General features: G+C 51.8%; 1 protein-coding gene across 1 annotated transcript in view; it reads right to left on the bottom strand.

The window, feature by feature from the left end:
- Positions 1-13,288, bottom strand: part of BCOR (BCL6 corepressor) — a gene marked incomplete at its 5' end in the record, with an annotated part of 39,334 nt that extends 26,046 nt beyond the window's left edge. The window contains 5 exons of the mRNA XM_084261198.1: positions 6,372-6,555; positions 7,042-7,095; positions 7,812-10,643; positions 11,587-11,665; positions 13,203-13,288. Of these exons, the coding sequence (XP_084117324.1) occupies positions 6,372-6,555; positions 7,042-7,095; positions 7,812-10,643; positions 11,587-11,665; positions 13,203-13,288 (3,235 nt within the window). The remainder of the gene's footprint in view (positions 1-6,371; positions 6,556-7,041; positions 7,096-7,811; positions 10,644-11,586; positions 11,666-13,202) is intronic.
- Between the last annotated feature and the right edge of the window lie 2,782 nt (positions 13,289-16,070).

The following is a 16,070-nucleotide window of genomic DNA, read 5'->3' as shown; positions in this document are numbered from 1 at the left end:
AAGTTGACTTTTTCCAGGCGAGCGGGACACTCGAGCCATTCTGCTCCTTGGCGATGCTCCCCTCCGCAAAGCCGTCTGGCCAACACCTGCTCCCTCCAAGATTTTAGAAGGCCGTTTGTCACATTTCTTTCGGCTAGCCATGCTGACTTGTTCCAGGAAAGCAGGTATCTCGGCTTACTACGACTGTGCCTCTAATCACCAGCATCCCCCCGCCCCACCCCGAACCAGAAATAATCTGGCAACACCCCATGCTCACACATCTGGCACAAAGATAGTGCCCCAACAGCTGTACCCCATAACTACACCGACAGCACTGGCAGTCCTGTTTCATGCAGGATGAAAGAAGCTGGACCAGCCACGTTCCAAGTACGGCTTTAGAAACGCTTCTATCAGATTTCATTTCAGATTTTTAATGCAACCTGCTATTTCCTGTACCACTTCCCCCCCCCCCTCAACTCCCTTCCCTCTCCTTGCACAGCAGGACAGGAAACATTACACTTGTGTGCTGTTTCCCTGAACAGGCCAGGTAAAGGCACTCCTAGCCTCCAGCTAGTCTCCAGCAGCATCACCAACTACACCACAGTTCATGCTGAGGGTGGCTAGATCAGGGCAGCTTTCCTGCTCCCAACACTGTCTGGCCTGAGAAAAGGCAGGCACATCCTGACCAATTCCTGGAGAAGCTTTCGCAGGGTCAGAGGAAGTAGCAGGCTGTAAAGAGGCGGGGGAGGGCACGTTGATGGACTTAATCTTTGGGGCTTGCAGGAAACAAGAAGCTAATTCCAGCCCGCCACCACCCAAAGCAACCCGCTGCAGATTAATCCCTTCTCTGTCTGCGAGAGGACTTGGCACAGGGGATGCCACACGCCGCTCGCTCAGACCCTCTGTGCTGAAAAATAAAAAGGAGGGGAGAGGAGTCTGCCGTAACCCCACTAACAGCTCATCATCATCGGCATCTCTCCGGGGCTCCGTGTCGCAGGCAACGGCACAGGTCTATTGAAGTTTATCCACAAAGCTCTCACTGCCAGCAGCTCTGCGACACCTTTGCCTCCGCTCTCCGGTCACACCCGAGAGAGACCCCTCAGGCGACCAGAGCTGCGTCTCCTTGGCCGCTGAGCCAGAAATCCCTCTCCAAGGACTGCCCACCGCACACGCGCCTCTGCAATCTGCCCCGCTAGATGAGGTTAAGGCCATTAGAGGAGCGACAGCTCCCTACATTAATCCAGATTGCATAATCATCCTGCATCCACGCGGGAGGACAGGGGCAGCAAAGCCAGGCAGCCGTGTCCTTGCCTATCTATCTGCTCCGCTGCCGACGCTCCCCGCCTCTCCTACAGCCGGATTTTCAACACGAAAGAACAAAGGTCAGCTGCTGTTCGGGACACAGCATACCCCACGGGCTGTCAAGCTCTCTAAGCAGCTTGCACGGACCCGGCGCGCACCCAGAGGTTCTTCCCCTTGGCACAGCGGCGACCGCCTTACGGAGCACAGGCTCTTATTAATATTTTACCACTGGATTCCACTCTGTCCTCAAACTGTTTTGCAAGCAACCCGGATCAGATGCAACATCTCCCCAAATTAAGATATAAATGTCAACACGAGGCACAGCAACATAAGCATATCTTGCATGCCCAACAAGGACACGGGCAATTTATTTGCTTTTGTTCCCCCCTGCCATGTATCTACAACATCCTTTTCTCCACCCGAGGAGGAAAACAACAACAGAATACTCGGGTGTTTTCACATCATCATTATTCAAACAGTGACGAGGTAGCCAGAAACACAGGATAAATGCTGAGTTCTCATAGCAACACACCTCTATGAGTAAGGAGATTAAACTCCTGAGCGAGTTCCTTCCCCGAGCCTCCAGCATTTGCCAGTCTCACACCAGCTGTGAGAACCAGCACCAGCAACTCAAACCATTTCTCACTGTCCCACCCAGCTAGAAACAAGGAAGAATTAAGAAGATGCTTCTTCCCATATGGCTGCTGCCTGAAGCAGCATTGCCTTCGTTCACGGGTTACAATCTCACCAGAGACAGTTGCACACACGCACAAACACGCTGCCCAGGAACTTTCCTTCGTTTTCCCAGCTCTCCTGTTGCTGCCAGCTGCTCTAGACCAGGCCCTCCCATGCAACGCAAACAAGGAAACACATCTTAGTTTTTAAGCCGTGATTCTTTTGTTCAAATAACGTGGCAGCTAAAAACAGCCTTTCTCCTTCCCCGAAGCAACCTCTCATTGCGCTCACTTACACAAGGCACCCTTTACTCATCCGAGTAGGGTAATGACTAGCCACAAATAGTAAAACCCCATACTCAGCAGGGAGATCACAACAACAGGAAGAAACTCCACAAGTCACCTTCAGCATCCAATTCCAAGTATCCCACGGGCAGAGGGAACCCCGCTGATTTAATTTTTCCCCTCCAAGTACCTCTGCATTTGTTTCCTTCCGCCCAAGCCCACGGCACCGCACAAACAGGCGACTGCCATTCTCCCTGCAACAGACTTTTTTGGTGCTTTCCAGGCTTGTTAGTTTTGAGGTTGGGTTTTTGTTTTGCACTATGTTCCACCGCGGGAAGGTAATACCTGACCCCGGGGCAAAGGACATATTTACCGAATCCCATTTTTCATTTGTTCAGGTACACACACGGCCCAGCAAGAAAAGAAAAGCCGGGGATTACCCCGCAAAGAGACACCAGCACCTCACTCCAGTACTGAAGATCAGCTCTGAAGGCTTTGGCGCATTACACCGTTTCTTTTCACACATAGAAAGTGCTGTAACTTTTTCCCCATGACCTCATGCCTTAAAATCAGATTTTTAACATACCGGGGCTTATTTTTCCCAGCTAAGGCTTAAACCAGCAGTGTCTTCCTCCTATAAAATTAGATAAATGGGCAATTACACTCCTCGATCAAGAAATTCACAGCTTGTAGAATTTATTCAATCTTTCACACTTGGGTATGATTTTTCCAATACCACTAGAAGAGCTTTGTTACCAACCGACATGCGATCATCACATGCCCGTATTGATGCGCGTGTCCGTGCCAATAGCTTAAATCACTTGATCTCTGAACAATCCTATGACTCATGACATATGCATCCCATAATTTATCATGTTTGTGCTATGGAAATGCACTGGAGCAGCATCGCCTCAGCAACATTTACAAGTCACCTTGGCAACAAAGCAGCTTCGCGGCTGCTCTCAGAACGCCCGGCAAAACCTAAATGAGATGGGAGAGAATTAAAGCACTTCTACTTTACTCCTTGGCTTTAACTGTACATTCATTAGCTAACACAGCTACCCCCCCTTAAATCAGGCCTTTCTTTAATTAAAAACAAAGCAAAACCAAAACAAAACACCAAGAAAACCCCAAACACCTTTGTTACCCTTAGGATTGTGAACCTTAAGGACACCAAGACAGAGGAAAAGTTTAAGCAATCAGGTACCGTGCCTTCGTTTGCTTCCAAAGGAGACCGTGCAAGCGCTATACAGCTAGGAAAACTAGCAAATCCCAGGGCAAGCTAAAAAAAACAGGAGTTCCCATCCCATCGATGCCTCTGTACACATCACCTGCCTGTGTTATTTAGCCTTGTGTTGTTGTTGTCCTGATCGCACCCATCCAGGACCGGAGGGGCAAGCAGATGCTAGGGCCCTGACCAGGGACGGGCTCCTGCGCTCCTCCGCGCCAGGCACAGCTTCAGACAGAGCTTCAGGCAGGCCGAGGCGGCAGCAGAGGAGCCCTGCAAGCCGGCTGCACACCACAATCACAGTTTCAGTTGCGGTTTTCCTCTTACCCGCCGACGCCAGGCAGGTGAAGCGCTCGCACGGGGGGTCGTGCCTAACAGCTCACAGGTTTCGCTCTTAAAAATCCCCCCGCTCGCACGCGTAGAGGCACGCCACATCGCTTTTAAAGCCAGGCCTGGACAAACACTAAGTAAAACGAGGGGGAAACATCTTCTCAGCTGCAACATCACTTGCAGGAGGCAGAGAGAGAAACGGAAGAGGCTGCACACCATCAGCTAGTTCCCATCCGAGAGCTTTTTAAAGCCCAGCGCACCAACAGCGTGGGTAGAAACTGGGAGGGAAAGGGATGGCAAGAGGGGTTAAGTAGCTCTCGCTGGCGACAAAGGAAAGGGAAGAGTGGGCAGAGCGCATTGCCCCTTTGCCGGTCGCTGGGTGAGGGATGCGTCGAGACCGCCGGCAACTCAAGCCCCACCAGCGCGCCCCAGCCGCCGCGCTGGAGGCATCCAAGGAAGTGTGAAACTCGGCTTCTTGATTTATCAGCTGCTATCCCGAGGGCCAGGAGGTGAACCACCACGATAAAGAACTTTTACGGAGGCCTGAATCTGTACCGGTAAGTGTCTGCTGCCGCGGAGGCAGGCATGGAGGAGAGGGGATGCTGCGCTTTTAGGAGCTCAGGCATTCGGCGGAACTCTGAAATCGCCTGCTAAGTCAGAGCTAATTAGAAAGAGGAGAGGAACGAACTAACACCAGGCTGAACAGACCTTCCCTGCTCCCAACAGTTATTTAGTAGTCTGAAACACATTTCAGCCAGCAGATTCATGTGCCAGAGACCTCACTGAATGACGAATTTAAGGACATACCATATCCTCACCCTTTTGCAAGGATGGGGCAGGGGGGTGGTTTCAGCAAACGATTCTCTCTAATGCTTTTCCTCCCTGCAGCCCCCTACCCCAGGCAGCACTCCCCACACCTCCAGGCAGGCTCTCCTTCCTTCCCCTGTGCCCACCCCTGACTGTGCAGACAACCTTCCCACTCTCCCCACCAGACCCATCCTTCCCAGCTGCCAAAGCAAGCTGGCAGAACCCCCCAAAGTGCTGCTGCTCTATACGCTTTCCAGCAAACCCATGGTGGGATTTAATAGAGGACATTGCCAGGGCACCCTGAGCCACCTGAGGAGCAAGGGGGTTTTTTCAAGGGAGAAAGCCGGGGGCGGGGGGGCAGCCTGCCAAGCTCTCAGCGTTCGCACGGGGACCACAAAGGCAGTGGTGCCTTCCTCCCCAGTGCTGCCTTGATACAGCTTGGAGAAGGAAATGCCCACTCAGCTTCCAGAGGCTCAGCCTTCTTTCTCCCCACCATGGTACCTTCCCCCTTTCTACAATTAAAACTTTCCCTTGCTATTTTGCCAAGGTGATTCTTGTCAAGGTTGTTATTTCAGTGACAACACCACCACAGTAACTTGATTTAGGTGAGTAACCGACCGAGTACGATTGACCAGCATGCTCTCTGCCAAAAGCATTAACCAAAGACCAGAATAATAATTCAAAGTTATTAAATTGCCTGAATGAAATTTTCTACTAGCCCTACTCATGAATCTCCACCTAAGGAAGAGCACACTTAACCACCGAGTTACACAGTACGCACACACACACAACCCCCGCCGTCTGCAGTGTGTTTCCTCTTGTTTTGCAATACTTTCAGCTTAGATTTTTTTCTCTTCCCTCAGTTGTTAAAAACAAAGTTGCAGCAGGAGGAACTGATCCATTTCTTAATTATATATGTGAAAGAAAAAAAAATCATCGGAAGCCACACGCTTATTGAGAGTTCCAAACACAAAACAACTGCACACAGTTAAAAAAATCCCCCCTTGGTATCGTTCCTTCATGTATTTCTAAAAGTTCATCCTACTTTTAGGATGATGTTGCTAGCACACACCTTCCATGGTTCTCAGACACCCTGCCGCAGCCTAGCGGGAGCAGCAGCCAGCCCCATGGGGAATTTCGCAGCCCATGAGGACCTGTGCCAGGGAGCTGCACATGCACCACCCCCTACCCCCCCTCTCTTCCCCAACCAATGCAGCAAGAAGTTACCCAACCAGCTGCTCATCATTTGGAGTCTCACAGCCAGCTATTATAGATAAGCCAGTCTGGAAGATCTGGAAGACCGTGTCCTTTCCTGCTGCCCTCATCGCCCTTCCACCCTCCATCCTCGGTTTGCCCAGAAGCTGCACTGCTGGCATTTCCCAGCGTGACCACACCTGGGAAGCTGATGTTCAGGAAGCTGATGTCCTTTCTGCATTTCAAACGTAACCTTAGACCTTCACTTTCATTGCTTGATGTGTCAGTTTATCAATTAAGCCCACCATAAGACCATAAGACAGCAACTTTGGTGACAGTTAACTGCCTCCTGAGAGGCAGGTAACACCACAACCAGTAACTCGCAGACCCCAAAACAGGCACAGAGCGCCCCGGCCACAGCCGCTCTCCACCCACGGAGGCTGAGGTCAGCGACTTTAACCAGCAACACCCCCCCAAGAACCCAAAGCTCACGCTGCCCGTGCAGCTCTGCTGCAGGCTGCCGCAGCACACAGACACGTACGCGCTTCGGAAAGCCATCTAAATTCGCTTACATCTGTCATTGTCATTTTGGTCAGCAATGGCATCTTCCAGAGCGACAGACTTTGGCTTCTTTTCACTGTTTCCTTTCAAGTTTTCCCAGTCTGCCTGGCTGAATCTGCAGACCTCTGAGTCTTTGGTAGCTGTTTGGCCTTCTCTCTCTTTCATCTCCAACTCTGAGAAGCGCATCATTGCACGCTAGAAAGAGAATTGATATGAAAGAGAAAAAAAAAAAAGAAAAAAAAAGTCTTGCGATAAAAGCGACTTCATTTACCTTACCTTCTATGAAAGCATTTCCAAAGAAAAAGCGGCTCAAAACCCAGGTTTGAGATAGATAGTAGGAGTTTAACACACCTGACTTTGTAAAAAACAGTGGTCTAGCATCTATATCCAAATAGCCACACAATTCTTTCATATATAAATATATATATAAAAGATATATGTATATATAAATGTATACTGTATATAAAACGAAAAAAACAACACATTCTGGTTTGGAGGTTAAAAAGAGACAAAAACAAAAAGAAAAAAGGAAACAAACGGGGGGGAAAAAAAAAGAAAACACAAAACCGTACAATGAACAAAGACGACCATGGCCCACAAACTTCCCTTTGTGTATTTGGAAATGAAATTTAACTCAAAGGTTTATGTAAGAGTCTAGTAATAAAAATTTGAAGAACTGACCTCACAGTAAGCAGCAGGTAGACATAAAATACTGTCCTCTTGTAATCCTTCCATCTATGTAATTAAAATGGGCACTCAATGGATCATTTAGATAATTTCATCCATTTTTATAAGCATAAACCAATTCTTTTCTTAACAATGCAAAACAATTTGGCTTAACTCATCCCTTCATTAAAAGTAAAATACCTTAAGGATATTCCTACACACTATCTGTCCATCAACCCGCGGCATCAACCTCAATACCGCTCCTACTCTTCTCCTACGTGTTCGCTTGGCGCAAACGTTGCCTGAGACCCGCTAATACATGGCTGCGACTCCTCTCCGTCAAGCGGCACGCTTGGCATACTAATCACAACTTCTGGGTACGCTCTGCTGGCTGGCACTACAGGCCAGCTGAGAAATTACAGCCAGCGCTGGCGCCAAGGTAACATGCACGCCTGTCCAACTCCCCTCCGCAGCCGCACGAAAACATTTCATAACGCACATTTAACATTTCTTAGCAGAACTTAGCAAAAGCCCTTTTTAAAAAAGCTTACCAGCGCGTGCACAGGTAAAAGCCATACATGCTAGTCTTTACACCGCCTTGCTCTCTCGCTAACGAACTTAACTCGGCTACCGAAAACCGTTTGTGGCGAGTACGCCCTAGCAGAAGAGACTCCTGCCTTCCCCACCTGCGCTGCTCCTCTCAAACTTCTTAAAACTTGACTGTGACTCGCAACAGAGAAAATAACGACAACGAGCGCGGCGGCCGTCGGACCGCGTGGACTCACCTGCAACGCCCGCTGCTCCCGGCTGAGCTGGCTGGAGTCCGCGTACAGTTCGGTCGTCACACACTTGAAGCGATCACCTACGTAACCGGCGGAGTTCGCGATCCTCTTGGCCAGCTTGGACGGCTTGGGTTTCAGTATTTTGCCGTCGGCAGAGTCCGCGTCGTCGGCTCCGTCTTTGGTATAGGGCTGGCTGGCATCGATGCTTGGTGGCACGGTCCCCATGCAGAACGGCTTCGCGTCCTCCTGCACCTTGCCAAAAGCCAGAGCCGGAGCGTCGCTCTCGTGAGCGCCTTCCAAGAAAGCAGGCGAAGGCTGGACCGTCACTCTCTCCTTAGGCTGGCTCACAGATAAATCTTCTTTCCTTAAGCCGAACACCGATGAACTCTGGGCTTGCTTGAAATTATAGGTTTCGTGAAGATCGTTATTTCTCCCAAACTCCTCTCTCATTACAATAAAATCTCTGTGCTGCGACGCCTGCTCTACCTTGTGCTTTGTAGGGTCATTAGCCTGATTACTGCTTTCGGCAGCAAAGCCGGCTTTCGTTACGTTCGCTTCACTCTTAGCCTCCTGCTCGTCTCGCAGAAGATCTGGGAAGAGGTGTTTGTCACTTTTGGCCGAGTTTTTACCGTGGCCAGAGCTCTGGTGCAATTTCACACTCTTGTCCCCGGGTACTTCGAAATGCATCTTCCCGCTGCTCTCCAGGAGCTCCGGCAACCGTCCCCGCAGAGCCGGGTCCTCATAGCGGACCCTCTCATGAGACCGCGACCTCCTCTCTGCCTTGTCCTCCTTGTTGATCTCCAAAGCCGAATGCTGCAGCAGCATGGGGTGCACCATCCCCATCCCCAGCGCATCCTGGTAGGTCATGAACTCCCCTCGCCCCGCCGGTAGGCTGTAGGGGAGGCCAGGCTTGGGAGCCAGGTGCCCAGGGTAGAGGCTGCCGTTGGGCAGCAAGACAGGGTGCGGGTACACGTGTCCTTTCCCATGGAGGGAGAGAGGGCTGATGGCTATCCCCTCTGGCACCGGGTATGGGAGGTAGCTCCTGGGGTAGGGTAGCGGCGGGGAGCGAAATGCCTCATTGGGTGGCAGGAAGATGGGGCTGGAGGCCAGGGCGGTCTCGCTTGCCTTGAAGTTGGCTTCCTGGCTGCAAGATTTAGCCACCTTATTGCTGTGTTTCGCAGGGGTGGCCACAGGCTGCCCAACGTGCTGTATGACTGAGGTGGTGCTCTCCGTGGAGCTCCTGGCTGTCTTGGCGCAATCCACGTTGGCATTGGGAGCCGGCGATGCTGATGCTGGTCGCCCCCCCACTGACACCGTCCCTGAAACGCTGCCAACAACTGCCTCTGTGCCACCCATCCTGGGGCAAGAGGAGCTCCGCTGCTGCGGGATCACCCAGTCCAGCGCCTTGTTCTTCAGCTGGACACCCTTCCCACTCTCCTCGCCGGGGCTGGGACCAGGAACGATCCAGGAGGAGGGAGCTGTGCTGATAATCTCAGGCCTGTAGATGGGGCAGCCGTTCCCAGGAGAAATGGTTTCTTTCTGAACGATGTCGCTGCTGGGCAAGTGCGTCCCCCCTCCCGCCCTGCCGTGAACCAGCACCGTCGGCGTCATCTTCTTACTGTGCTCCGACTTGCCGGCAGTTTCTGCGTCGACAACTTTTGCCGACAAGTCCAGCGGTTTGTCGGTGACGTCTTTGGTCGGGGTCTGCTTTTCCAGGAGCGGGGGGGACCTGCCGCCGTCTTTTCGGTCGTGGCTGGCTTTCCTCGCGTGGGGGGCAGCTGGCTGGGGTGCCTCCCCAGCGTCGCTGCCTTTGGGAAGCTTCCCGTTGGAGAGGCGGGAGGGTGGAAATTCGCCGCCAACATTCACATAGGGTTTTGGGAGCGTAACAGCGGAGGAGGGAGAGGTGGTGATCCTGGGGAAGTGTTTGTGGAAATCGGCATAGGCGTCTGCAACCTGGGCAGGCAGGGGCAGGCGCGGGGATGGCCGGGGCGAGTGCGGCAGCAGGAGCGCGGGGTCCGACGGTATGTTGGCAGGGGCTGGCTTGGCAGCGGGGACCCGGGGCTGCTTGCTGCTCTGGATGTGGGGGTAGGCGTGCGTTTCGACGGGGGTGCCGGGGCTGACGCCCATCTTCCATGACAAGCTCTTATCCGGACAGTGCACCAGAGGCGGGATCGCTGGTGAGGCCGAAGCAGTCGAGAGCCTCATGGGCGATGCCAGTGACGAAGGGATGTGTGGGGCAACGTAGTGGGAGGGAGGCAGGTATAAAAAACGTTCACCGTTCGTACATACGGGCGAGTAGGCCAGGTGCTGCGGTAAGCTGTAGGTGGACTGCTGAGGTAGCAATGCCTTGTACATGTTCAACGAATACTTATTTGGTGAGTCAAGGAAAGGGTATATGGTGGGTGTCGCGCCGTCCATGTAAGGGTTTACCCAGGGGAGCCTTAGGTAGCTAGCACCATTGACACCGAGGGGACTCTGCTTGTCACCCGCGGCTCGGTCCAAACCCAGCGTCTCCCCTGTTGGGACAGAATTTTTTTGTATTCCAGGTGGTGTTTTGTATATAGCACTGAAGCCATTCGGGGCTTTCGCAGAGACGGCCGCGTTTTCTACCCCTTCGGGGGGATTAGACTTAAACTGGATCTCTGGATTTCTTTCAGGAGTAAATCCAAGCCCGGCTATCGAACTCGTAGCATCCCGTGATTTCTCTGAGCCAAGTCCACACAAGCTGGAATAGACAATACTGCTGGGGACTCTGAGTCCTTCTCGCATGAGTCCAGACCTGTCCATACTCAGAGCTGCGAGGCTGTCAATGCGATGTGCTGTGGTCGCATCCACCTTTACAGAACGAGAAGTAGGTTACTTTCACATCTCACCAACGTGACTACCGCTCGAGCTGCAGACGTGTCGGCATTTGGAAAGGAAACAACACAAATGCAAACACACCGTTCCTCGTGAAAATGTACAGAGGCTGACTGGGCTGGGGAATGGGAGAACAGGAGCAGTGTGTATCACCACAAACACCAATACAAAACTCTCCGCGCCCAAAATCCATCAGCTGGGAGCTAAGTCGCGAGGACCCATAGCTCTGCAGCCACAAGTGGCCCAGAGACGATGCTCGATGGCACCACTCCTGTGCAGCAACCAGCTCACTCCCCAGCCCCAGCCCTGCCAGAGCAAGAGGTGTTGTGGAGAGCGGTATGGGAAGGATGGAGAGAGGTAAGGATGGAGAGTGGTAAGGGAAGGATGGAGAGCCTCTCCTCCTCCTCCAGGACCTCTCCCTTCCACGGCAGCTCTCACTCTGGGTCTCGCCGCCACCACCACATGATTCAAGGGGCAAGGCATCTGAGGACACAGCATGAAGATCAGTCTGCTGTCAAATTTCTTCCCCACTAGTGCTCCCCGTGTACACTCTCAGAAGCAGAAAACTGCCAACTTTGCTGAAACACTGATGTACTTGACGCTTACATGAACTGTTCTCGTTAGATGTGCAGGTATGCTGCATGACATTACTCATAAAAGAGCGAAAGTAAGAATATGATGTCATACGACAACACACCACCACCAAGTTGGCATCAAGAGATTAACAAGATAAATAAACAAAGTCCCGTTTCTCTGTTTCACTGAAACAACTTGTACATGCCCACACCCAGCCAGAGCTGCAACAGAAAGGTAGTTTGAGAATTTCTCCAAATGGATCATGTAGGAACATCCTGGGGTGGGAGGTGGAGGTCAGGAGAGGCATGGATTCAGACACAGCACGAAGCCACGAACTTCTTACCACACTGTGATTCAGGTGATTCTCTTCCCTCAACTCCAGTCTGCTTTTCGGTGCATCGCCATCGTTAACAGGAATTTTCCTATTAAGAGACAGAAGTGTACTATTTGAAAACATCTTGCACATCTCAGATCAGTACGAGATCGTATCACCTCCACATTTTGATTCCCCTGGAGAAGTCCCATGTGATGGGATGATGTTTATCCTTCTGTGCAATGATGCACGGCAACTACTTTAGAAAGCAAGGACTGTTTGAAAACATTTATAAAGGCTTTTGACAGCAAGAACATACCGACCACATCTCAGGGCAGCCTCTTCCAAAACAAGTGATTTCTGCCAAGGTCTCCTCCTCTCTTTTGCCCCTCACCCTTTTCCTTTTTCCAAGGAGACACTAGCCTGTTTTAAACACACCCTGTTCACGCACCATCCATAAACCCTGCCGAGGAGAAAATTAAAACTCACACGCTAACATCATACGAACATCAGCTGTTCCATGCTAAAGAGGGAGCTGCACATCTATGCCATACCAGCGCTGCAGCACTGGGACTTGTTATCACAGAAAGCACTGATAAAGAATATACCTTAGTGCCAAATTCCAAATCCCAGGGATAAAAACCGCTGACATGCAGCAGAAGGGAAAGTTTCCGTACTACCCAAAAAGGAACTTCCTTCAATCAAAGTGCTTAAAGGCACATCATCACCTTAAGGCAGGAACGTGGTTTTAATGTATTTGTTTTAAGAGACTCACCTCTGCTGCAAGTGGCATGCAGAATTGTTACCCCTAAAAAACTGTGAGGGAAGTGGGGAGAGATGGTGTGAAAGCAAAGTGAGACGTTTGCCCATTACGTTTGCCAACAGTGGGTTTCCTGCAAAGACCAGAAACTTTCCCCAGCTTCTCGGAGGCTTTTCACACAACAGTGGGAACACAGGCTAACGGAGAAGGCAGGAAAAAACCCTAAAAATGCTAAAACCTCACAAAACTGGCAACAACAACCAACCCAGGCCTACCTGCAGAGTGATTTAAGAAGCTGGGGTGTAAGGGAAGAGGACAGCGGCCAGTGCTCGCACCACCCGGCTGACAACTACTGTTACGACTGCCCTTCTAATCATCGAATGGATGAGACTCAGCAGGAAGAAAAGGTGGGGAGGGAGAAAAATTTCCCTCATGGGAGACAGCAAGGCCGCTGCTCCCCTTTCACGAGACAAGCTGCCAGACCGAAGGCTGGGAACGCCAAGTCGCAGGCCCTAGAGAGTCGCCCCTCCGCCGCAGAAGAGCGGCCGCAAGGCCGCGTGCGCGATTCGGTTTAATTCCCCTTCGCAAATACGAAATAATAAATTAATTGTAAAAGCGCGTTTAAAGGCTGCTTTGGGGAGTAATCTCTTTAAAGGGCGTCCCCGCTTCACTGACCCAGGTTGCCTGTTAAATAGTAAATCAGCGGCTGCTCCGCTGCTTTCAGGCACGTCTTGCTTCTCCCCCTCCGCCCCCCCCACCCCAGCCCGGCTGATCTCGATGCAAGGCGGCAGCTCTCTACTTCGGTATTAGGGAAGCGGGCGAACTCCGAGACCTCACGCTGCAGAATTACAGTGTGGTTTAACTTGCCAGAAGCTTAAATATTTACCTGTCTTCATTAATTCCACACATGCGGACCCTTTCATTGCTCATCCAGCTATGAACGTTGCCATACAGGGGAGTTGCAGAAAGCATGACGTCTTCTTAAAAATCGCCGCTTTTCTTCACGTTTTTTATATTCTATTTAAAAAAAAAAGGGGGGGGGGGGAAGAAAGAAAAGAAAAAAGTTGAGCAGATTTGTCTAGGAGGAAGTGCAAACATCACAGCGGAGCAGCCAGCCTCCCTCCGGGTAATTAATAATGAATGCAGGATTGGTGCGGGGAGTGAGCTGCCTACGTTAACCGCTAAGGGAGATACCCTGCAATAAAGGAGCAAATTGAGGGCATTTATAGGTCAGAGGAGATGGATCTTTTCCCCAGCGCACATCCAGAAAATTAAGAATCATTCCAGGCTATCGACAAATAAAAGTTTCAACACTGTGTTTCATTTGAACAAGAAATGACTCAGTCGGCCAAGTACACGCCAGTCCCCAAACCTTCACCTCACACGGGCTGAACCGAGGACGGGGAACCCTGTGGGCCGGGGTCATGGGGACCCCATGGTCCAGGTAACATGCGAAATTACCCGCAGGTGCTCACAAAAGCCCTGCATGAGGAACGCAGAGGAGAGGGAGCGCACCGCAAGAACAGCCACATACCATGTGTATTATCTACGCTGATTGCTGATAAAGCTTTCACGCGAGGACCTAAAACCGGAGAGAGGCGGCTACAGAAGGGATCTAAATAAAAACCTCCCCTTTAGCATCTGCACATGACTAACTTGGAGAAAGGGGTTAAAAATAGTAAGTGGGTTGGCGAGCTCCCCACCCCTTGATTTGATTAAGCGCCGAGCCCTGGTGGCTTCTGCATCGGAGCTGCCGCCGCCGCCGCTGCTGCTGCTGCTGCGAGTGCTTTCAGTAATTCAATGATGCCTGCTCACTCCAGGGAAAGAAATCATTAGCGGGCTCGCTGGAGAAGTATTAGCAGTCCAAGAGGATCAGCGCTGTGTGCAGCCGGAGAGGCAGGTGAAAGGTAACCGCATTTTCGCGTCCAGCAGCAGAGGGGGGAAAAGGCTTTTCCTCCCCTCTACCTTGCCTAAACGCCACCTCCGCTCGCATTAAATTCTAGTTTGCTGCATGAGCGAAGTGTCAGGACAAGCTGCGTTTTATTAACAGGATTATCGCGGCGCATGATTTATTCCAGTGCAAGATTTTAATTGCTCTTCGGAGGTTGAGTCGTTTCTTTTGACTGAGCTTCGGCGTGCATCCTGCTGCTAAATGCTGGGTTAATAAGTAGGGGGAGCCTTTAATGCACAGGATATCCCTCAGCTCTTCCTCTCTCACAAAAATAGAAGCCTTTAAGCGGGAGGCACGATACTCCTTTTACACACACACATGCACACACAGACACACACACACAGACACACACAAGCCAGTAACGGGCGACTGACCACTGGGAGTTTTAATGCCTAACGTCTCCCAAAGCATCCATGCTTCCCCAGCAAACTCATTTCCTTTGTCAGGCTACAAAATATGCAAATGATCGCTTTGGCATTTAATGGGGAAGAAGCCCAGATTGGGCCTTGAACACAATACTTCACACACGTTCAGAAGAGGTTTAAGAACTGAAACGGCAGGAAAGCCTTGTTCCCCAACACTTTTTTCTCCCCTCAGAGAGGCCTTTTGTGCAAAACTCCACGTCTGGAACAAATGTATATTAATGAAACGGCGTGTTGACCCTCCTTCTCTCCAGAACAGTTAGCTTTCCCTAATGAAGTCCGCAAAAAAAATCTCTGCAAGGAAACAAAAATCTGTGGAGATTAGATACCGCACTATCATTCAAAAGGAGTTATTTCACTGGAAAGACGGTTTCTGGACAGATTTACTGTTTTCCAGATGCGCCGCTCGTAATGTTTTCAATAGAGGCAGCAGCAGCATGGAGCGAGTGATTTAGGGTTTTACATAAGGTTAGTAGCCGCCCCGTGTGCGCTGCCTCATCCGTGAGGAACGGATGCCGTGTGCGGAGATGAGTCTCTCAGCAGCGTATGGCCCAGCTCCCCGCACCCCACTTTCCTTCAGGGCACGCGTAGGATGCCAACCCACACCGCTCCTCGGACGGGGCTGGTTGTGCCTGCCTGATTTCCTCGTTGGAAGTGTATCGTTACGATAAGGCGGGGTGCCTGAATTAGAGCCCGTCAATCCCCTGTGACATGTGCTGATAGTGAAACGCTCAAGTTGCACAGAGAGGATGGGGGAGCGGCAGCTTCCCCAGCACCGGTGGGTAATCCGGAGGCCCCACGTCCCGCTGCCACACAGCCACAGTGTGGGCAAAGCCCAGCAGGGCACAGGACAGGGCGTCTCAGGGCCCATCCTGCCAGCCCCTTCCCCAAAAGCCGCCCCTTGGCGCTCGCCGCCCTGGGTGCACGCGTGTGCGCAGTTATAATCGCCGCCCTGATGAACTTCTTGTGAACTGTTTGAAAGTGGAGGTCTGCTGAACGAGCAGCGGCGCCACTGCCAGCCATAATTTCATTGCAACAAACAGCAGACTTTTAACTCTTCGCACGCCCTTTCCTTCCTTCCTTACTTCCCTCCTCCTCCTCTCTCTCTCTCTGTCCCCCTCCACCCCCAAGCCGCTGGCTGCCCGTCGGGGCCCGTGGCTCACAGAGGACTCCGGCCACTTGGCCAAACGCCGGCAGCTCCGCAAGCGCTCAGCGCTACGGGGACGGGCTGGGTGGGAACGGACGGGACGGGACAAGACACGACACGAAGGAGGGCGGGGGGGTGGGGGGCACCGTTCCTATTTATACCCAGCTTCCGTTGGGGCGGGCGCAGCCGGCCCCGTTATGTAACCCCAACGGCGGGCCGGGCGCCCCAGCACAC

Source organism: Gallinula chloropus, assembly GCF_964237585.1.
Source record: "Gallinula chloropus genome assembly, chromosome: 1".
Taxonomy (NCBI): domain Eukaryota; kingdom Metazoa; phylum Chordata; class Aves; order Gruiformes; family Rallidae; genus Gallinula; species Gallinula chloropus.
Note: the sequence above shows the minus strand (reverse complement) of the source record. Positions and strands in the feature narration are given on the sequence as shown.